Below are 24,798 nucleotides of genomic sequence, written 5' to 3'. Positions count from 1 at the left end.
AAATCTGGAACTCCATGTGTTGTTTATCTACAAGCATGAGAGTGAAGGAGTTAGTGACAATACTTTTTTACATTAAAAATAAAAAACTAACCTATACTAAAAAAATGATCAAAAATACACATTATGCATTACTTCCACAGTTACTGTTTCCTTACAAAATATAAAGTATACTGCTTCAACTAATCATGTAACAAAAATACTAGATATTTGACATACATATTTACAAATATAAATTATAACTAGACATACTTCCACAGGGTCACTGAAAATGTTCCATTTCAAAATTAAAACCACAATTGAAGTAAAACATTTTTATTTCTTGCTTTTGAAGTTCATGTGTCATGCTGTGTATAGCCTACACAGTGCATAGTTCTTCTTGTGATTCATTGCATCTGCACGATTTACTGGTGAACCAATAGCACAAATTGTAACATTAAGCACATTTTATGTGATATCATTTCAGTATCTACTGACTGACTGCCAGAAAATATGCTACTGTGTCGTGATGCAAGTGGTTAAAACAGGTGACCTCCAGGAAATAATTTATATTTTGAATATAATTCAAAACATAAAAATTAACAAATGTGTTAAACCTTCCTTGTTCTATTTCTTAGAACTCCTGACTATCCCTGTAATATGAATAATAACTTACAACCATTTCAGATGTTTGACAAAAAACAAATACATTCAGTTAGTTATAATCTTGAACATAAGTTTGTTTGTTTTGATAAATGTAGAGTATGAATTAAGTAATCATACTTTTTACAATAGTTTAACAAATATTTTCACCTTGGGCTTTCTATTCTTGAAGTGTGATGCCTGATTTTATTCAGTTTCTTTCCCAAAATGCAATGAAGTTTTCTTTGTGGTATATAAACTACAAAAATCACAGTAGATATTCAGTAGCCAAAAAATCTTCATTTTAAGTTTTTTTTACTTAGTGTCATATTCACCTTTAATTTGTCTGGGATAAATACAGTTAGTTGATAATGATTGACCCTTCATCCTAAATAAATAATGATAACATTCAGAAGTTCAGTCAAAATTTCCAAGTTTAAAGTACTACCATTCATAGAATAGATAAGTGAACAAAAATCAAAATTAAAAACAAACCTTACCTTCTTTGCATCTTTTAACAGCCGAAACACTCTGGTAAAACCCAGCAATTTATTTAGCATTCTGAGAAAAAAAATATACTTAATTAAAAACATACAAAGGCAGTTCAAAACTTTTCATTTATTTAGCATTCTGAGAAAAAAATATACTTACTTAAAAACATACAAAGGCAGTTCAAAACTTTTCATTTCACAATTATATATTTAAAATAAAATTTAAATAGCCACAGAAAGGTGGAGTTCATCTGGAAAAAAAAACTTATAATTTTAAAATGCTATAGCAACAAATAAATACATCATTAAAAAGAAAGAATTAAACCGGAATCTAACTGCCATACTTACTTTTCTTCCTCACTCCCAGCTGAAGTTACAAGTTCATTTCTTTTCTCCTCACTAACTTTTTCCACAATCAGCTGTTCTAGAAAAAAATCAACAAAAACCATGTTGAAGAAAGCACAATTCAAAACACCAAAAAACATGAAAGTACAAACTTTGAGATTTACAAAAAGTTAAAAGCAAGTGATAAAGAGGTTAATTCATAAAGTAAAAAGACACGACAACTAATGAAAATTTGTAGAAAAAGAAATACAAGAAATGAGGAATTTAAACAAATGCAAAATCTGTTCAAGAAACACCTGTGCCATACTTTGATCTTGACCTTAGAAAGGTCCTCAGGTCTAAATCTTTGCATGTAATACATGTTATACAACTTTGGTCAAAATTCATCCATCCACTCTTGAGATATCCTCAAGATATCCACACGATAAAAATGGAAGAACATGGGTAAATCAATACATCCTTTAAAATTGAAAACTAACTGCAGCTGCATTTAAAATATAATAAAAAAACCTGAAATTATTGTTGGAATACACAAGATTGATACAAAAATGCTTTAATACTTATGAATAACATCAATGTTTAACTGCAACAAAAACAAAAGGCATTTTATTAAATGTTTTTGGTTTTATAAAATAAGAACATTTTTAACAAAATCTTCTTGAACATGTTCAATACATATAAAATAAATGTATTATCACTGTATTAATAGAACTTATGGTTTCATTTGTATAAAACAAATCTATCAGTTGTAAGATTGTCATTCTTACTGAGGTTTCAGTGATGAACAATACTGATAACATTTAAAGATCAGTAGATAGTTTAACCCAATGTAACTTGCAACTAGAAGTGAAATACTAAAAACTTCAAATAAACCCAGAAATTCCTGTTTATATTTCTTAGATCAGCCACTAAGATCAGTAGATAGTTTAACCCAATGTAACTTGCAACTAGAAGTGAAATACTAAAAACTTCAAATAAACCCAGAAATTCCTGTTTATATTTCTTAGATCAGCCATTATGCCTTAGAATATCCAGTTTACTTAAATTGTAAAGAAATGTGATATCATACTGCAAAAAAAATATACCTCATTGTATTAATTCTGAAATTGATGATAAGCATTTTTTAAAATTATGTTAGTCAAATTAATGTCAAACAAGATCTATTTGTCAAACTTCTTTCAATATTTCAAGAAAAAACTTATCCAGACACTTTTATATTAAAAATAAAATTTTTAAATAAAATTATCTTTAACACTATAATTTTTTTAATGGCTTAATGATTTTTTTACAAACACAGTAAAACCATGTAATTCCAAATCTGTAATGTATTCTGGCATAGAAATAATTTCTTGTTAACTTTGATCTCAGCCAAATTCATGCACAAAAGGGGCTCAAACCAAGATGAACAGAAAGTAACTAAACCTTAAGAAAAAAAATTATTAACATTCATAGTTCATCTTCGATTTCTAAATTCTTAGGCACAATTTAATGTCACACAAGATAATAACATTCCTGACTTATGAACACTAACCGTCAGGTCATCTGAAACATAAGCCCACACTGATGCAAACTTTTGTCGTATTTCGCTAAGCAAAATATACCCACCAGCTCCTGGAAACAAAAAAAAAATAGACATCTTACATACGTTTGGTACAAACTTTTTTTAATGAATTTTTTGATGTCACAAGTTACATATCTACAAGATACAATTTTTGAATATCTACACATTTAATTACATAAAAAAGAAATAAATTATTATTGTAACAGATTTACTGTTATGCATTTATTTTAATACTTACATTTGTTTCAGTGTGATACATGTGACATATATCACTGGATGTGTATTGTGCAAGTTTTGCTTGCTCTCTATTGTTGAAGATCCTTGAGAGCAAGAATCAACAATACATGTTTTGCAAAAATACTAGAATTTCTTTGAATATTATTGAACATTCAAGAATATCACCTAATTAGTATAAAAGCTGGCTGAGAAACAGTAATAGAATATTATTGTTTGTTCACTACAGTCAGTATACTATAAGCCTCGGAAACTGTAATTGTGATTAACGCTTATTAATTGGAAAACTACAGATATTTGACAAGGAGCATTTAGAGATTTAAAACATTATAAACAGTTCAACTTCAGAGAATTAACTTTGGATGTTAGTATTTCTACAAGGACATTAAATATCTTCATCAATAAAAATCAGCTTGCAAGAGGTGTTATGTCAAAGAACAGAGCTAGCTAGCTTTCCCATCAAGTGTATCAATATAAAAATAATTTGCACCTATGAACGTGGACCACTGATAAAACATTAAGTTCCAGACCAGATATAAGACTGAATATTGTTTGTGAGTTTGTAAAATTTGTGTATACAAACAATTACTTGTAATAACCATTATTATAAATTGTATTGTTGTTTGTATACTAAAATATATTTGTGTCAAAAAATAAAATTGTGTGTATCAATCTTACTGGCAAATATCATTACTTTGATACACACCAAAATTCAATTAACCTGTAAATTAAAATTGAAATTTCTGGCTAGTTGGAATCATAACACGGAGTGTATGTAACATAATAAATCAGAAACTCCTCCGAGATAAATTTTAATAAATAATATGTCAACAGCAAATGTTACAGTTGTTACATATATGAATACTTGGTTTGGTGTTTCATGGCAAAAAATAATGGAAAACTAAAGGTACCTTTCACTTCTTTCTGCAGGATAAGTCTTTCACCTTGTTTTGCTGTACTTAACCATGCTGATACCTGGGAACAATGATGCTGCAGGCTTGATTCATCTATATCTCTATCATACAGCAAATTTATTTGACAATTTTACAAGCCAATGGTGTAGTTCATATAAATATATCTTGTTCTATCATATAAAATACTTATTTTATTATATATGGGTGGAGTTGCTTTTTAATTGAAATTTAAACTTCAGAGAGTAATATTGTATATATTTCTTATAAAGAAAAATGCATTGCCCCAGTACACACACACAAAAAAGTCTTCTGTAATCAATAGTGTTTAAGTAAACAGTGGTATCCTGCAATCAAAAACTATCCAATAGGCAAAATATTTAATAATCAAGAATATTAAGCACACAGTCTTGTGGTCATCAGTATTAAGAACAGTATCTCTCGTAATAGATATTACTAAACTGTACAGCAGTATTCATTAAACAACAGTATCTCCTAGAGTCAACATTACTCTGCAAGTATTCAGGAATTAGCAGTATCCTGTTATCAAAAGTACATGGTACACAATAGTATTCATTAATCACCAATACCCAGTGCACAACAATATTCACCATTCAACATTACTTCGTAAATTACAGTATTCATCAATCAACAATACTCAACCTTTTTGCCACAGACATCCTTTACTGCACATCATAAGGTTTTTAGTGAAATCCATTCAAAATTTAATTAAACTACTTTTGTTTATATTATATTAATTAGTATAGCATAAAATCATAGCTACTACTCCTTATTTTAATAGTTTGTAAGTTTAATGTTCTTAATTTTAAATGGCATAATTTTAAAAAATCCTGAACCTCCCCTAGTGAGAGAAATGTGGTATACTTTCTTATGTATCCCCTCTTTTCTAATTTATTCATCATCCCTCCAATAACCGAGATTTAACACAAATTACTCACTATAATAGTGTTATCACTGAAAGCCAAATTTTTATAATATTCAACCTTGTTTGGTCGCACACAGTCATCAAATAGAAAATCAGACCTCTCTTTCAGGAATTGTTGATAGTTCTCTTTTATGTTTGATACTATATTACCTATTACCAATAGAAATCCAAAGTTTTCATCTATCATAAGATGCACTATATTATGTTGTTTTCTTTACATACAATTGCCAGTCTTTGTTCCATTACAAAGTTTATTCCTGCAAGAAACATACTAACAAGCTTGGATGAATTTGTAATAACTCTTGTCACACAGTTAGAAAACCAGAAGAATTATGATAGTTATGGGATATTGTCTGCTTTCTGCACATTATTACTCCAAGTTTTTTTGTGCATTACGTAATTAAATAAAAATTATTTAATGTACAACCATCATTGGCATAAAAAAAAGTAGAATTAATTGTCATTGACAGTTGACAGCAAAAAAGATCAGGTTAGTTACTTTACTTCTTGCTTTTTATGTGTATTCTTTATTTATTATTATAAAACTAATTTAAATGTTGGTTGGTTTGGTGTTTTGTGGCACAAAGCAACTAGGCTACCTGCACCAAACAATGGTAAAAAGTTAAAATTAAAGTAAAATTATTAAAATTCATAAAAGGAAATTAAGGTAAAACAAGTCAACATTTAATTTTTGAATTAAAACATAAATAGCATTAAATCCAATTTTTGCATCTAGTCCACAGTGGTAAGAGAACAACTACAATAATACAAGTTGTAAAGGACTTTCTGTAGCATAACTGTAATTATCATAACTTGCAAGGATGACTGATGAGTAAGTTCAAAAATCAGCTTTAGTCACCTGAAGTTGGCCTTTCCAGTCCTGGTTTCAAGTTATATGTCATTATGGCCATTTTCAGAAAGTAAAGTAATACAAGTTTTAAAAGACTTGTAGCAAAATTTTAATTATTTTAACTCGCCAGGATAACTAACGAGTAGTTCAGTTTCATGAGACTCTATGTATTAGCTCTGAACTGGGAAAATGCAGAAAGCGCCGGTGCAGAGCCGAAGTCCCCGATGATGAACAGGGTCCAGCATCTTTAAGGCCGAGGTCCTGGCAGAGCCATAGTCCAGTGATCCATAGTCTAGTTTTGATCAACTAAGATCACGATATATCTTTAGCATAGAACTTTGATCCACTTCCCAAACGGTGGAACACAGGACGTGGAAGATGTTAAGTACTCTTGTACACTTGACCCATAGCTGCTTGATGTGTGATATAAAGGTTAGCTTATGGTCAAAGATAAGTCCTGAGAGCTTTGTTTCAGGGATTACAGGCAGCACAACTCCACTGACACCGATTTCAGGATCAGGGTTAATACCCTGTTTGCAGCAAAAGTGCATGCAAATGGTTTTAGAGAGAGAGAGAAGTTAAAGCCATTTGCTGTGATCCACTTCAGTAAAAGATAGAGGGCAGTCTGTAGCTGCCATTCATTATACCTAATCTTCAATGACTGACATGAGATGTGAAAATTGTCGACAAAGAGCACGTTTGCAACAGCAAGAGGGAATTGTTCAGTTATGGCATTAATCTTTATACTGAAAAATGTAACACTCAAAACACAGCCTGAGGGACTACAAGTTTCTGTAGAAAAAAATGGGAAAGTGTTGAACCCACACAAGCTCGGAATCACATATCCATTAAAATTTTTTAATAAAAATAGGCAAATGGACACGTAACCCATATAAATGGAGGTCTCACAAAATACCATATCTCCATGTTGTATCATAAGCCCTCTCAATGTCAAAGAATATTGATAGCAGATGTTGTCATTTGAGAAAGGCTTCTCTGATTGACCTTATAAGTCGAATCAGGTGGTCCATGGTGGAGCACTGTCATCAGAACCCACACTGGGTGGGGAGAGGAGGTTGTTCGATTCAAGGAACCAAACAAGATGAGCATTAACCATCCTCTCTAAGGTCTTACAGAGACAACTCGTCAAAGCAAACGGATGGTAGTTTGAAGGAATCTTGGGATCCTTCCCTGGCTTATAGACAATAGCCTGGCACCAGGGATCAGGAAAAACATTCTCCTGCCAGATCTGGTTAAAAACAATCAGAAGGACAGCAAGAGAAGCAGGAGATAGATGGTGTAGCATTTCATAGTGTACATCATCAGGTCCAACTGATGTACTGCCAGACCGATTAAGGGCCAGTTTGAGTTCCATCAATGTAAAGGAACGATTATAGTCATAAAGACAATCAGCTCAAAAGGAGAGAAGTGTTTGCTCTGCCCAAGTCTTGATGGCTAGGAAAGTGGAGGAGGAAACAGAAGTGCTAGATACCTGGCAAAAGCTTTCACCTAGAGTATTGGTGATGTTCCAGGTATCTGCTACTTCCTGGCCAGGGAGCAAGATCGAGAGGGGGGCAGAATCATATTGCCCCCTGACCTTTGAAATATTGTTCCATATGACTTTGGAACTGGTAGTAGAAGATATGCTGGTTGTGAACTTAATACAAGAGTCCTTCTAGCTTTGATGTCTTATCCACTTAGCATGTGTACAGGCCTGCTGGAAAGTGATGTGGTGCGAGAGTGTGGGTACCTATGAAAAGTATCCCAGGTCTGTTCTTGAGCCTTCCATGCCATATGGCACACAGGATTCCACCACAGACGAGAATATCATGGAAGACGTGGAGGTTTTAGGAATACAGTTACTGCCATCACACAGTCATCTATTGATAGCTTACAGATGATGGCAGAATCAAGTTCTGTGAGAACAGTGAAAGAGGACCAGTTTGCTTGATCCAGCTCCACTGGGGCATGTGGGTCTGGTGGCATTGACCACGGCCAGTCTCTCTCAAAATTATAGGAAAACATTCTCTGCCTCATGGGTTATTGCCAACCCTCCATGAAAAGTGGGAGAATAGAGAAGGGGAGCAAAGTGAGAGATCAACAGCTGTAAAGGACTAACCAAGTGCATAAAAATAAGTACAGGAACCAGCATTGAAAAGAGAAAGGTTGTCATCACAGAGCATGCACTCTACAGAGTGACCCTTCCCATCAGTATTAGAATTAAAATGTTAAAATAGGAAACTCTTTTAAGTCGGTTAAGATAAAATACATAATAATAATGTAATAAATGTTTCAAGAAGCACTCATGTAAGCAGCTCATGGGTAACATAATTAGACAGGGATAATGTGACTGCATGTTCCCCAAATGATTTACAATTTATAAAAGTACAAATAATGGTTAGATACAGTTCAAAAGGAATCAAAACAATAAAATGCAAGAATAAATAGATGTATACTGTTACCAGTTTAAAGCTACTTAGGATAAACAAATGCAGTTTCATGTTACAATTTCATGTCATTCCAGAGGCTACAAAAATGAAAATTGAGATTTCTGAAATGAAGGAAAGTACTTTAAATAATTTTAACATCAAAATCACTTTGCACTTGGATTAATCAACTAGTCGAAAAAAAAAAAGGATAAATTCACAGACCAATTGTTTATCTTGTTAAAAATACTTCACTAAATAAATCTTTTTTTTTTTTGTAAAAGACATGTAATGTTTATCAAAAGTCTGCAAAATTTTGAGAAAAAAAACATTATATTATACTAAAAGTTACTTACATCAAAACTATAAAAAGTACAATGTAGTTGTGTGGTTGGTGAAACTGATCCCATGAACAATACTAATTAAACAGCAGTACCCTGTGGTCAACAGCTTTTGGTAAACAACAGTATACAGCAATACTCAGTAAACAAAAGTATCTTCCAGTCAACAGTATTCAGTTAGACACTAGTGTCCCAGAAACAGCAGTATTCAGTAATAGAATTATAAGACAGCTTTTTAAAGTTTGTTAACAATCCTTATCATCATCATCAACTCAGTGGAAAATGTCCATGGCCATAGTTCCCAAATGTATTGGGTTATATTCCATATACCAAACAACTATGAAGAATCAATTAACATCATCAGTACAATCTTAGAGTTGTTATTAAACACTTAAAAATACCAATATACTAAGCTCTGAATTGAAATTCCAAAAACCAATTACATTAAACTCTTATTAGAGTTAGCATGCAATATGAACAACATAAAAACATGTGTATTCTAGAGGATATATGTTGACAAATCAATGTTACAAACTTATACTGTTCCTAATATTCAAGTAAGTAGTATCAGACCTTTCCTTATACAAACAGTGTATCAAAAAATGCAAAAGATTTATTATACTCCAATATTCAAGTCCCTATCCATCAATATATTAGAGTACCACAATACTGCAAAATTCAACTCAAAGAAAACTGAAAGTGTACATTGTGGATCACCTAGAGTATCACCAGGTCCCAAAAACAAACAAATCCTTATAGTAGGTGATGGATTGAAATCCCAAAAAGCAAGTTATTTACTACAGGTATGACACAAGTTTCTATTAAATAGGGCATTATAAACAGTAAATCACAGAGAAAACTTGTTGAAGCATGAGATGTGCATATATGCTTTACCACAATGATGTTATAAATAAACATACAAGATGATATTGTACTACTTTGATGAATTATCCTTTACAACAGCTTATAAAGTAAAACAAATCTTTAGAAATTTGTTTTGTATGCTACTGGGCAAACTGCATGTACAGTGAAAGTCAATGACAGTTTGGGGTCTACATGGACCCCAAACACATACAAGATTATAGCTACATACTCCATCTGCTTGTTTTGAAAAGAATAGTGTTTTACTGATCCAGGATTTCAGCTTGACAATTACCTGAATGGACACAAGTTTGTAATAATAATTTAAAAGGATATATAACCAAGAAAAAAAGTCATTGGAGTCCATGTGAACCCTATGTTTGCTGATGAGGGTAAAGGGTTAAGAGTACTTGAACCCACAACATTTAAACCCCTACTGTCTTTTGCTGTCTCCAGCCACTTGCAGGAAGGCAGTCATCCTCACTATTTAGATATAAATTAACCTTAGCAGAGAGATAATTTAGCTTCCAATTAGAGTACCAGTGATTTTATTATTTTCACACTATATTGTCACAGGCAATTTACAGATAAAAGATAAGAACATAAAACTGATTTTAAAAGGAGACTTGCAAAAAAATATTGATGATTATAGTATTTAAAACAGTAAAAAATATCATTATCTTTCATGTTTTTGAATAAAAAGTACATTTTATTAATTTCCTTTGAAAAAAGGTTAAAACCTTAAACTTATCTGAATATAAGATATTTTTAATTAATAAAATTAGTATAGGAAAACTGGTCATTTCCTACAGAAGATAACATGAGATTGAAGAGGAAACATGAATGTTTTTAAACTAGTTTCTTCAATATCAAGACTTCTGACAGTTAATATATTTTACAGTTCAAAAATGCAAAATGAATCAAGCATATGTCAAAGACAAAAATATTTTAAAGATAATCTACCATGTTACAATTAACTTTACATAATACCCATCTAGTTAACAAATACCTGTCTAGAGCCATCAACAATGACCTATTAGTCAGTTCACTTTTAACAATCATTTCTTCTTCTTCATTTAAATATGATATTCCATCATAGGCAAACTGTTAATTTATACAAAATACAACACATGAATATTTTATGATACAAAAGAACCTTACAAAGAGAGTGAAGATAAAGAAATAGAATTTACACTTAAACAAAGTTTTGTAGGGAGATACACACTGATAGCTAAAGAAATTCTTATATATGAAAATTATATATATATTTTCTTTTACTTTTACAAAATTTGCATAAAAACACTTTCAAACTGTTTCCTCTTCACTAGATGAGAGTATGCTTAAACTTTGTTTCTTTTGATGCTTTATTTTAATTAAAATAATGCTGAAAACTTTAAAATTAAAATAACCCAGACTTTCTGATTATTATGATTATTCTCAATATTTAACAAACCTATAGTTCTGATTAATAACAGCAACAAATACTACAATTTTGTTATTTTTAAATTTATATGCTTGTCAAAAATCAACTGTTTTTATAATTTACTTATAGAAAATCAAATGAACTTGAGTTACAAAAATATAAGCAACATTCATATTAATAAGTAAAATATTATTAAAATAGTAACTAACAACTGAAACTAACAGCCAAATCACCATATAAATTTCACATAACTTGTTAAAAGCTATGAATTGTGGTTTTTAATTATTTAATAATGTAGTAATCAGTTATAACCACTATATATGTCATTTGAGTTGGTACATTTATTTTCTATAAATGTGTTGTAAAGCTTTTAATTTTTAATTCCTTTAAGTTTGGGAAAAATAAATCCAAAAGTTAATAAAATTATATATTACTCCCTTACCTTATTAAAGTCAAAGTGATTGTGACACAAAAACTCCAAACTTGAAGCCTATAAAGAGAAAACAAATTATAAACCCCTTTAAACAATTTTGCCAGTCAAGATTGAGAAAAGTTGTTTGGATTCACCTACTTTTTTACAAAAGTATTTTATCTCAAAGTGGATGAGACCAAAAATAGATTAAAGTAAACAGTTTTAATTAACCCTAAGCGCATAAAGTTGGACCACTGGACTAAGCCTGCATATACTAAATGAGTTCCAAATTCTCTAGTCATCCTGACTCAGAATGACTAATCCAGTTGTCAGGCAATTTTAAAGTTAAGAGTGAAAATATTTTTCTCTTACTTTTTAAATTTCATTTGCATAATCTCTAGAACCTCCTATATCTATATGAGTATTACGTTTTTGTTAAAACTATATTTTATGTTATTTTTTCTACCCTAACACCATATGGGCTCAGTTCACCTCATTTACAATGTAATCAATAAATGAAAATATGAAGTAAATCAAAATTACACTTTTTTCTTTCTCTATTGACTGCAGGTTGTAACAGTTAGTTATTTATCCTAAAATCTTTGTTCCTCTGTCCTTTTTCCAACTGTTTTTATTTAATTTTATTGCTCTTTGAACCATGTCTACAACTTAAATGTTTAAAAAAAATAAAAGCTAAATCATTTGGTGAACGTTCAACTCAAATTATGCAAATGAATTATATAATTCAAGAGCAGCTCCTGTGCGTACTTTTCTGATAAATTAGTTTTTTTCCCCATTTTGTTTTTTCTAACCTAATAAGGTTTTTGATTTTTGCACTGTAGTTACTCTTGTGACATTAAGTAACAAAATATAAATATAAAATAGGAATTTTTGTACTTATGTCTAGCCTTGTTTTTTTTTTTGTTCTTGGCACTGATAAACTTTTCCTTAATTTGTTGTAATGATGGTAGTAGTATATACAATAACTTATTTCAAATATGTAATTTAGAACACAAAATAATATGTACAAATAATACAATGTACTCCATCAATTATAATTTACCTGGCTTTCTAATGTAGCTATAAATGCACTAAAATAATTCAAGAGGCATGGTAAGAGGGTTTGACTTCCTGGTTTATATCTCAAATTTACAAACTATCATCAAAACAAGTTAGTCTTACACAGAAATTAGTCAATTCAAATCTTCTATTTATACTGCTTATAAACAATCCAATAGTTAATGTCAGAGAGAATTACAAATGTTTTGTGAAAGACAATGTGACAGGAGACATTGCAAGAGTTTGACTTCCTGGTTTATATCTTCATAAACAAAAAAGATCAGAGGCTGTAAAATTATACTATGCCTCAGTAATATATATACTATAAATGCACAATTTGTGTTGCATTCAGAACATCAAATAGGAGTGACTAAGATGAAGAATGTATAATTCATGTGGAAAATGTGTCACATGATAAAAATAAATAATGGATGAAATTTTTTTTAAATATTTTCATTTAAAATTGAAATTTACATATTAAGATTTGGTTTATCAATTACATTTTGATGTCAAGTTTATTGATATACTAAATTAATTAAATTAAATTTTGAATGTGACTCTAAAAAGTCACAACATGCACACTTTGACCCTCCCCCACTTACACAGGAGTAATGTAATTTAAAAAAAATTAAATCAAACCATATACTTTTCTATGATGGAGATAAACAGAATCTACGATGAAACCCAATGCTCAAATATGTGGCAAAGTTTAAAATCAACAAGTAGAATTCAATTCCTGAAGTACTTTGGCATTTTTAATCTGAATTATACTTTATATAGTTAGCCACTCGGATCACACACTGAAAGGTTCAGCTGTAGCTGTTCCTAGTTTTATGAGTTGCTTCCCCATAAGAAATGCTACCACATAGCAGCACCCATACCTAAAAGTAACAAAGTGACAGGATTATCTATCAATTTAAAAAGTATCAGTTAAGGCTGTAAAGCACATTCACCAGCATGTCATATAATAAATCTTCTATCCTTCCAAATTGTAGCCCACTAGTCCATGCTTAACTCTTCCCAAGTACAGAAATAAAAATATTTTAATGAATATTCAAGTCTTTACACTTTTTGAGGCTAACTTTAAGTTTTGACTCAAGTATTTATTATCAGAAACAAAATGCCAAACCTTGAAATGACACTTAAAAGAAAATTCCTATTATTAAAAATAAAAATGTCTATTTCTAAAGAAAATATTGTTTGGTGAAAAATGTTTACTAGATTTATTTTTCATTGCAATATCCATTAAATAGTACTAATCTCTTAAGATTTCAAATTGTCATTTTTTAAAACTAAGACTGCTTCCTTTCAGAATATGAATCATGTACAGTTTAAAATTCTTCATATTTTTAAACATAGTTAAAAGTAAAAAGTATAATTTAAAATGTAGCCATATATCAACTGTACAAACACAAATATATATTAAATATAAATTTGTAATATGATATTAAAGCATCATGAAATCAAACCTTTTAATAATTGTTTAAATTACTTACAGAAAAGTATTTTTGGTACATAGCATTAAATAGGAATAAATAAACAAGTCAGTGCAAAATATCCACATCTTAATAGATAGAAACACAGTAAACTTACCTGCCACCATAACCGTTTGTTCAGAATACCAAATGAATGGGGTCTTAAGTAGAAAACAAAGGTGTGTGCAACATAGCTAAAGAAATGAAATAAAAATAATGAAAACAAATACAATGAAAATAATAATTTTGTACAATTTGTAATAGGTGAAGAGCAATCTGGCTTGATTAACACTGGAATCTAGGACTCCAAAGTTACAGTAGTGTCTTGAGACTGATGCTTATTACCAATAGATCTGTCAACACTTTAAATCCTAAGACCCCTCCTAGCTTAATACTAATCTTGAGATTGATGTATCTATGAGTGAAACTCTGAGTTTTAAATGCTAAAACCAACTAACTTAATATTACTGTCTTGAGACTGATTCTCATTACCAATGAATCTATCATGGTTTTAACTCCTAGGACCCTCTAACTTAATATTAGTGTATTAAGACAAACACTCTTCTTCACAGCTATAAAGGTTTAACCCTTAGGACCCGTAGTTCAATGTAATATCATGATGTTGATGCTATCTATAAAGATATCAGGGTTTTACATCTTATAGTTTATTTTACTGTCTTAAGACAAATACCCTGTCTACAAACACACCAGAGCTTTAAGTCCCAAGCTAATAGCTCTCTACATATTCATTTCTTCAAAACCACGAGTCATGCACATTGATATAAATTAAAATAATTTAGTAAATTTTGTCTAAAGCATATTTCATACTATTCATGCGTCAGTGAATACATTTTGTTTAAAAAATTTTAGTATTGTCCCATTGAATGTTACTTCCTAGAAATCTGACCAAAAGTTCTTGCATTCTGCCAGGTTTTTCATATTCTGAATTGCTTTATTTATTTATTGTACGTCTTTATTACCAGTCATAGGATCATATACACATTTCAAACACTCATGTATAGAGAGTACTTAATGCTGACTGGTAAAAACAAAAAGCTCTTAAAAGGCAAACTAGTTTTATTAATTAATAAAAATAATATTTATAAAAAAATATAATAATGTGATTCACAATTAGTTAAAAAATTATGTTATTATTTTAAAAAATATATATAATTTTTAGTACAAACATATTATGAAACCTTCAAATGGGTTAATAGCTCTTAAGATGTAACACACTTTGGATTGAGATAAGAATTTTAATAATCAGCTACATTTTGGCTATAAAATTTAATTATCAAAACTATACACAAAATTGAATGAAGACTGATGTAGTTACTATATATATTCTACCCAAATTTATTCTTAAAAATAGCACATGTAATAATTTGTGTCACATTTAAAGCTATTCAAGTTACATTATCAGAGCCATTTAATGGATTTTCATTAGTTGCAAAATGTTAGTAAGTAGGTTTTGTTAAGTTTTGCATATAATGATGTCAAGCTTTTGAGACACATGAAATTAGTAATCATGCATGAAACAAACCACTGGTGTTTATTTATGTTTATTACTGGGTTATTTTTAGTTTTAATTTGTGAAGGTAGGTCACTTTGATCAGAAGATAATATATATAATATAATAATGTTAGGAATTTTTTAAGAGATATGAAAACATTCTAATACTAATGAATCATATAAACCTACAATATGTTTATGTATGTATTCCTGTAAAAAAAAAAGGAAATCTAGCTTCTTTTAATATTTTTTATGAATAAATATTTTGTAGATATATGTTTCATTTTCATTCATGCATCAGTTAAGTACTAGCTACATTTTAGAATGTTTGATGCAAAGTACATTATTACTGAATTTCACAATAATTAAAAAAAACAAAAACTTTAAATATTATTGAATGTCTCTCCTATAAAAATAAAACAATACTTTATTTTATTGATGATTTTTTAAATAAATGTTATTATCTATTAAAAAATCAATCAAAACAATAGTTAAAAGTAAACAACAATTTAAAAATTGTTGAAAGCACAAGGGATAAAAGTTATCAACACAATGTATGTTAAGTGAATGGTCAATGTGAAAACAGTATGAAAGCTTTATGAAAACAGTAATGTACAAATATCAGTGTTTTTTCAATTACTGTTCTATTTCCTGATATAGATATTTTAGTAGGGCCTGCTGTCTTCAACAATTTTTTAATTATTTTGTACTTTAAAATATTTTTTAAACTGGGCTTTTAATAAAGATCTTTATGCAAGTGCTATGTTTCTATCAGTCTTTAATGTCATAATTCTTGGAGGAAAATACCAGTGATCAGAAGTTTAACCTTAAGGTAAACTACTAATAAGGACTGTATGTGTGTTTTCTTATAGCAAAGCCACATTGGGCTATCCCTTAATTTTAGCTTTGTAAATCCGTAACTCACCACTGTACTAGAGAGAGACCTAACAAGGACTGAACTGCATTATTAGTACTAAAGTCCAAAGAATATACAAAATTGTTAAAATAACAAATACAGACAAAAAATTTCAATAAACAAAACTGATATAAGATAATAATAAAGTCCTTACTGTATCAGTTTGTGGAATACCATACAAAATAAACCATTAAGCACATTAAGGACTAAACACATATACAGTGTCTCCACAAAACAGTCCAGTGTTAAGTTGTTATAAAGGATGCAATTTATAAAAAAAAGAGCCTATAATAAAACATGTTATTACAATTTAGTCTTTTAAAATAAAATACAACAATAAATATTTTTTATGTTTTAATCCAAGTTTTAAAAGTGGCAAAATTGTAGGAAGTTTATTATCAAGTGAAAAGAGTAACCAACGTGTAAATAACGTGCCTCATTGTTTTGCTGATACATGTTGCCTAAAAAAAATAATCACTGCTCACAAATATGCATATTGAAGAAATATCACTTGCTTCATTTAACCCTTTCACAACAGGTCACTGGTCAAAAGCCATATCATTGTGTTTGTTGACATGTATTCAAAATTTTATTGAACTACAATTTCATGAATTTATGTCAATAAGTTTGAAATCACATTGTAAATAATAATTCAAACTTTACATTATATACGAGTTAATTTCTTAATTTAAAAGTAGGTATTCAAGAAACAAACCCAAATACAAATTTCAATGAGTCACATGGTACGTTGAATGCAGCACAGTTTAAAATTAGATGTTTGTGATGTCAAAATACTAAGTCTATAGTTTATAAATTAGAGACTCAAATTACCAATATTAATTAGCTAGAATATAAAAGAAGAACCTCATATCTTTTTATTTTTCTGATATATGGCTTACGTACTGAATCAAACACAGTGACCCTGTTCACCTCTTAACATTTTGAAAATAAAATTGCCTTATATATATACTTACTTCAATATATGACATGTGAATAATGAATTGACTGCTTAAAATGACCCCCTAGTGGTTTCCTCAGCCATTTTAATAGGTGAAAAGGCTACCACATTCTTTCAAACCAAGATTTCAAGAAGGTAGGTTGTGTCTAGTAAGCTGAAGTTTCATATTTGTTTAAATGCAAGTACATTTTAGTTATTAAGCTTAATATATTAAAGCATAATTCTGTAACATAACTTATGATTTGTTAATTGTTCAAATATAACACCTAAAAAAAATTGATATTCTTTATGTGTGACATTTTAAAAGACATAGCAAACTTTGTCCAGTAACAATCAAGTTCAATAGTCATGGCTAGAAGAGCTAATTGTTCACTTTCCTTCTTTATTTAATGTTCTATATTTAAAAAAAATAAGTTTAATAACATTTCTAAATAGTAACAATCTATATAGATGTATAATGAATAATAATTAAAATGTGACTGTATATTATAAAATACTAGTCCACTAAGACCCAGCCAAGACAGGGAAGACTAAAGATCAGTTTTATATTTTAGGGTATATAACACGAATGCACATACACCAAGTCAATGCAAGTTAGGCAATGTCAGCTAAGCATAACTATAAGGTCAATATAATAGATATATAGAGTTATGAGACTTGTGCTACTTAGCCTAAACGTTTGTATTTTTGCATTATAATAGGTAGTCATTCTTGTATGAAAAAAGCATAATTTATATTTATTTTCTCATTTTTATATGATGGTTACAAGGTTAGTCATGTGAAAGAACCCTACATTGTTAAAATATAGAAAATAACAAAAAATATAATAAAGTCTCACTGAAAACACATTTGAAATGTATTTAGGAGGTTTTTAGAAATTACACAAATAATATTTAAGATTTATGGGATGAAGAATATCTTTTTATTCACAACATGAAATTACTTTGCAATCAGACTAGTAACAAAGCAGACTCAATACTCTTACAAATAAATCTCTATAAAAATATATCATTAAAAAATCTGATTCTTTGTGTGCAAGAAATTGTGATATTTACTAAAAGTCTACCAAATTTTATGAAGACACACATGCTGTATCAAAAATTAGAGCTAATACTTAATGTGTACAAATGTGTACATGAACTTGTGTATATTATACCAAGCCCACTGCAAAAGGGTTAATAGTGACTTAACATTATATATTTATGTAATTATATATTATATAATTTCCCAGCAAGCATTGTTTTTCAATATTCTGTATTCATTTATTTAGTCAAATAAATAATTTTTGTTAACAGATTATTAGCAATGTTACCTTTTCATAACTTAGGATTAGTTAAACATATGTTGTGGTCTATGTTTTTCAAATCATATGTTTGCATTGCTGTTTGGCCAAAGGGAGGTTGATGCAGCATGATGGGAATGGTTTCACAACTAGAACTTCCTTAAAAAGTTAGGAAATGATACAAACAGTATAAAATGAAAGATAAGTTGTATGGAATATATTGAATTAGATTCAGTTTATTAGTGAGTTATTTGAGTGCATGTTAGAGAACTAATGATAACAAGTGTATGATTTACTCAGTTTGTTTTGTTGCTCAGCCACATAGCACATTCAGTGCTGTAAATTGAGGTTGTTTGCAATGAAGTACAAAAAGTATTAAATTAAAAAGTGAAATTTCTATCTAGATATGGTTTATTTGTGATGTTAAGCTTATCATTAGTTGCATAAAGTAATGTTGTAGTTGAAGAAACACAGTGGGTTTAGCATTTTTCTTTTTACCAAATAATCTTAAAGAACCCAACTAACAATAGAAACTGTTAGAGCAAGATATTATTTCTTGTCTTTCAGAGATACACAACCACTAACCTAACACTTACAAAAAACAATCAACAGAAATAAAGATACCTATTTGCTTCTTGGTTCTTAACAAAAGCTGATAGCCCTGTTGGGAAAAAAATAGATTTTATAAAAACATGTAAACATTAAAATACAGTTAAATAGTATAAAATTAAAAAATACAAAAAATAATGTACAAGTAAAATATTTTTCATTTTCATCATCTAATTCATTATTGTAGTGACTTACATGTGAATAACAAAATTATAATACTGCATTACTCAAAGTGTATAAATTAATGAGTTAAACCTATTTCATGCTTTTCAAGCTAAGCCTAATTTGACCTAATGATACAAATCTTTAGCTTTATGACACCAACTAAAATGTAATTGTCAATCACATGCAAATTTATTGGGAATAGCCTTTCTTACTACCAGATACAAACTAAACTAAAATGAATCAGTATTTAGAAGCAAAAAAAAAAAAATTCAATTGTGTATGAGGGAAATTACAGTAAAGTATTTACAGAACTTGGATTCCTAATACTATTTAAATATATTCCACAACTCCCATACATTGTGCTTTAAAAATACATTAATTAAAAGGTTTAACTAGCTACTGCTGGCATACAAATCTAACATACTGATATTATATGAGAGTTTTCAGTTTTCACTGCTAACAAATAGTCAATCACATATCTTAACTAATCTTATGATGCTATCAAGAAGTTAACAAATTTGTTATTTACTTGTGTAAGTTTTCAGTCACTAATAAAATGTGTTGAAAAGTTGGCAAGACTCTAAATTCTTCAGAAAATAATTAAACTTTTGGCCTGAATGGTTATACAAGTAAACATTTGACATTGAAATATCATCACAAATGCTTTAGTTCACACATTTAAAAAAAATATTATGAGACATCAAAACTATGTAATAACATATTGAATCCTCAAGTTGAAAATCTTATAGGTACCTAAAAGTATATTTAAATATACAATGTAAAACAAATAATGATTTAGATATTAAAGTAAAAACATACCTATCTGACATATTACATACTGTTGAACTGAAAGTTGTAGCTTCTTATAGCGTTCTGCTGGGGTGTCAAACAAACTAAGCAACAAATAAATTTATATTAAAAGTACAGAGTACTAAAATTTTATCAAGTGTTTGTTTAGAAATTTAACCTTGTTTAAATTGTAAATATTAGTAGAGCTATAACAGAACGGGAAAAATTAAACATATCTATATGCATTCTTTACAAGATGTTATTACTTTGTATATATACATTTTTACTTATGGTATAAACATTATTAAACATCAGTATAATTTTTTATAACAAAAAGTAATAAATATGTACTTCTAATCTTTATAGGAACAAATATAAAATCAACATTTTTACACAGCAAAATCCTGTTGGTACTCAGAGTAATTTTAAGAATTCCAACTTGAGTACCATTTATTTTTTGCATTTATTTGGAGTTCATTTGGAATATAGGATCTAGAAGTATCATTAACTTGCAGAAATATAGCACTTTGAGACATTATCAACTTGCAGAAACACAATATTTAAAGGTTTCATTAATTTGCAGAAAGTTTGATATTCCATATACTATGAAGCTACATTCAAGCAAAAGTTAACACCATTACTTGTTTCAGGAAAACTTAACCATTGATAGTAATATCTTCTACTTATACTCACCAAGGTTTGGTACTGAGCCCAGTGTTCAATCCTGTAAATTCTGTGTCAATAGCTGAAATATTGTGAATAAATAAGAGAAAAGTATCAGCCTGTGAAATGCATAATAGAACTTGTGAATATTATAACCTTTGTTCATGCAAAGACACTTTCTTTTAACATTCAATTTAATAAAAGTTCAAGACTAATAAGATGATGCACCATTACTTTTTCCTTTTATATTCAGCTTTCTCCCACTCAGTCTAATGAAAAATTGTTTTCATTATTTTCTTTATCATTAATTTATATAATAGTTAGTCAAAATATTTGATGTTATGGTAATACTTTTAGTCTGTTTGGCCAACAAAATATTTAACAATTATAATTGGCATATAATTTATATACTCTTTTAGTTTAAACTTGTTATGATTATAAATTTTTCATTCTTTTATTGATATTCTTAAAATCCATTCTCTTTTTCTAACTGGTTCTAACACTATATTTCAGCTACTGATATGCTACCAAGTTCAAGAATATGAGTGTCAAAGATTGCATTTTAGATGGATTTATGCTAATTTTATTGCTTTAAACTAAGCATGATATTTTAAGACTGTATAGCTTTCTGTTATTTTACATCACTTTATGTTTAAATGATATTTTCTTCTAGAACAGTGTTTCTCAATCTGTACTCTATGGGCTCCAATCAGGTGGCTTGTACACAGGTTGCACAATTACAGAAAGAAAACAGCAGTACATTGTACAAGTTCATTGCAGCCTGCCAAGATGAAAAGAAAAAAATACCAGTGGCTTACAAATGAAATAGAATAACTATTCTAAATGATTTGCTATAATGCTTTGGTTTCAAAAGGTGGACCTTTCTTTTTCAGAGGAAAAGTAGAAGTTTTTGATTTAAAATGATTTCTTTAACCTATGTGTTTTTTCTAATATCATGCTCATATTGAGCATACATTTTGAACAATAGGCAAAAAGACCTACAGTTTTCAAAAAGTAAGTACAATCTGGCCATTCCTTTTGAATGGAAAGGAAATCCACAAATTTTGTTTATGAAAAAAAAACAAGCATTATAGCATACTCTTAGCTGTAAGCCTCAGTAAATAAAAATTTTACTTTAGTAAACAATTTTGAGGTTTCATTAGTGAATTTGATTCTAAAAAAACAATACAAAGTACTAATACTTATTCCATTATACAGGTACCACCAAAGTATAATCTAAAATCTTAATTTGATGGGACAAGCCTATAAGGCATGATTTTCAATCTTCATACTTAATGCCCAGGTACATATTCACATTTAAATGCAACTTATATAGGGTATAATGTACTGCTAAAATGTATCACTTGACATTTAATAGAGTCTTCAGTGCATGGCTTTATGGTGAAGAAACTTCACAGAAATAATGCTATTCTTATAGTAACTTTTGAGTTTTAAGCATCGGTAAATATTATTATACATAATAATAATAACTCACATTATATGCACGTTACATTTAGTGCTTTAGCATTTCAAACACCTGTACATAAACTGGAGAGCAAATTTAATTTAAAAATCCTTCTCACCAATGAATGCTGCTTGATTGATGGAAGATTCAATCTTTGGAAAAATAGCATCAAATCTTGATGACAGTACTTCGACCATGTTTCTTTAAAAAATTAAAGATGGGCTTAAAAAAGCAGAAAATATGAAAGTAAAACAAGTATGCAAATCTGTTAAATTCCTTGAAAATATGGCAAAAGAGTTAACATAAACCAGAGATTAAAAATGGCAAAATATTATTAACAATACCCATTAAGTGTGGTAGTTTCTTAAATACGGGGAAAGTGTCAAATTTTCTTTTGATAAAAGGAGCAATATTTACACAGAAACAGACTATACATTTACAAAAGAAACTGCTAACACTAAAGTAAGAGTAAAACACTAAAGTAAGAGTAAAACTAATACTGTTAGTATTGCTATTATAAATTAGGTATTACCAATATCATGCCTCTGTGGTTTAAGTTAACGTACTTACAAAATAACAAACAAAACATCATCGGCACCATTATTTTAACATTTACTGAATGCATTAAGATTTAATATTTTATTTATAATTTGGTTACATGCCCCATAATTGCCTAAATCATATACTACCCATAATTTGAAAAAAAACAACAAACTTTTAAACAACGTTATATACTACCTACTTATGCTAAACACACTTCATACACAATTGGCTCATAGGACCAATGTTGGCTTACACGCTCTCAGTGTTACCTAGTGCGTAATTTTTGTAACTACAAAAAATTAAATAATTAAACGATGTTTTTATATATTAAGAAAACTGTATTTTGTTTTGAATTTCGCACAAAGCTACTCGAGGGCTATCTGTGCTAGCCGTCCCTAATTTAGCAGTGTAAGACTAGAGGGAATGCAGCTAATCATCACCACCCACCGCCAACTTTGGGCTACTCTTTTACCAGCGAATAGTGGAATTAACCGCCCCGTTATAACGTCCGCACGTCTGAAAGGGCGAACATGTTTTGTGTGACGGGGATTCGAACCTGCGACCCTCAGATTACGAGTCGAGACTCCTAATCACCAGGTCATGCCGAGCCGTTAGATAGGTACTTTCCCACCAAGGATGTCATGTTGTAGAATTAAACCAAACCAAGCGTAACGAATATTTTTCATAACATTCGAATTAAGTAAATTTTAAAAAAGTAAAATCATACTGCTGATATATTTTACTTTTATTAATTTAATATGTTCTTTCCAATAAATATATAATTTAATAGTTCATTAAAAGGTATAATATTTTCTGTTTTTTGTAAAAATCAATTGAAATTCAATGTAATTTAAGGTAGTAACTTGGAACCGATTACAGGAAAGTTTTCCTATGGTAGTTTCAATGTCTATGACCCGGCATGGCCAGGTGGTTAAGACATTTATGGGAGCTACAGGATGACGATAGTCATCACTGATCTAGGTTCTGTAATAGAAATTCTTAAATAAACAAATTATAGAAACTGTCACTTTTGCCTGTGCAACGGGAAGAGTAAGCTTCTGAAGGAGTACCATCCACTATTTACTTAATAAATTCAATAACAGTTTACGATACCAATATTACTATAACGGGAGTCACAGTACCTCCATAACTAGCTGTTTTCTCTCTAGTGTTACACTGCTAAATTATAGACAGCCAGCGCAGATATCCCTCGTGTAGCTTGGTACGAAATTCAAAAATAAAGAAACAAATCGTAGTAAATAATCTGAGCTTGACAATCAATCATCATTACCTATCTGGAGCTGTTTTTATTAGCTGGATTTGCCAGACAACCCTGCATCCAGGATTTTGTTCTCTTGACCCCCATTATCAGGATAAAAACATGGCATTTTTATTTATTTAAACAAAATATTGGTTGAGCGCAGACAACTCAAGCTATCTTTGGGGGTCGCGTCCCATAGTTTGAGAAGCACTAATCTGGAATAGCATTTCATGGATCAAATTATCCAAGCTCGAATACTGTTTTACACACTTTGGTGCAGTGCGCACTCGATCCCAGTCGTCTGGTTCTAACTTGAGGTAATCGCGAGGACACTGCCCCCATGTACTGGTACGTATCCTGCGTTTTCTCTCCGTCAGGTTGTTTGTTTCAGACACAGACAGACGACCTTGCGTAAAGAAAGACCACGAACAGTCCGGCTGTCTGAGACAACTGAAAACAGAGAACTACAATATCTTCAGGACAAACACACACGCATACAACTATTTGAGTACCAGAGTAACCAAAACGCACAATATAACTGTGTTCAGCCAATAATAACATGTATGCTTCAATCGTGTAAAAATCAGTAAGTACTACCTTAATTTAAAACTTACGTAAGTAAACCCACTTGGCGATAGGTGTCGACATCGGCAGAACACAGTCTTTTGTTTAACGCGTTCTG

At 29.8% G+C, this 24,798-nt stretch overlaps 1 protein-coding gene across 1 annotated transcript in view; it reads right to left on the bottom strand.

Annotated features, from left to right (window-relative positions):
* LOC143244742 (pre-piRNA 3'-exonuclease trimmer-like) overlaps positions 1–24,795 on the bottom strand; it is a 78,513-nt gene extending 53,718 nt beyond the window's left edge. The window contains exons 1-12 of the mRNA XM_076489958.1: positions 24,731–24,795; positions 22,431–22,513; positions 20,878–20,929; positions 20,215–20,288; positions 19,246–19,282; positions 14,072–14,147; positions 11,450–11,497; positions 10,594–10,688; positions 4,161–4,264; positions 2,986–3,065; positions 1,458–1,528; positions 1,119–1,179 (exon numbers count right to left, since the gene is read on the bottom strand). Coding sequence (XP_076346073.1) covers positions 1,119–1,179; positions 1,458–1,528; positions 2,986–3,065; positions 4,161–4,264; positions 10,594–10,688; positions 11,450–11,497; positions 14,072–14,147; positions 19,246–19,282; positions 20,215–20,288; positions 20,878–20,929; positions 22,431–22,509 — 777 coding nt within the window. The 5' untranslated portion in view covers positions 22,510–22,513; positions 24,731–24,795. The remainder of the gene's footprint in view (positions 1–1,118; positions 1,180–1,457; positions 1,529–2,985; positions 3,066–4,160; positions 4,265–10,593; positions 10,689–11,449; positions 11,498–14,071; positions 14,148–19,245; positions 19,283–20,214; positions 20,289–20,877; positions 20,930–22,430; positions 22,514–24,730) is intronic.
* Positions 24,796–24,798: the final 3 nt, after the last annotated feature.

This window comes from Tachypleus tridentatus, chromosome 2, assembly GCF_004210375.1.
Source record: "Tachypleus tridentatus isolate NWPU-2018 chromosome 2, ASM421037v1, whole genome shotgun sequence".
Lineage (NCBI taxonomy): Eukaryota > Metazoa > Arthropoda > Merostomata > Xiphosura > Limulidae > Tachypleus > Tachypleus tridentatus.
Note: the sequence above shows the minus strand (reverse complement) of the source record. Positions and strands in the feature narration are given on the sequence as shown.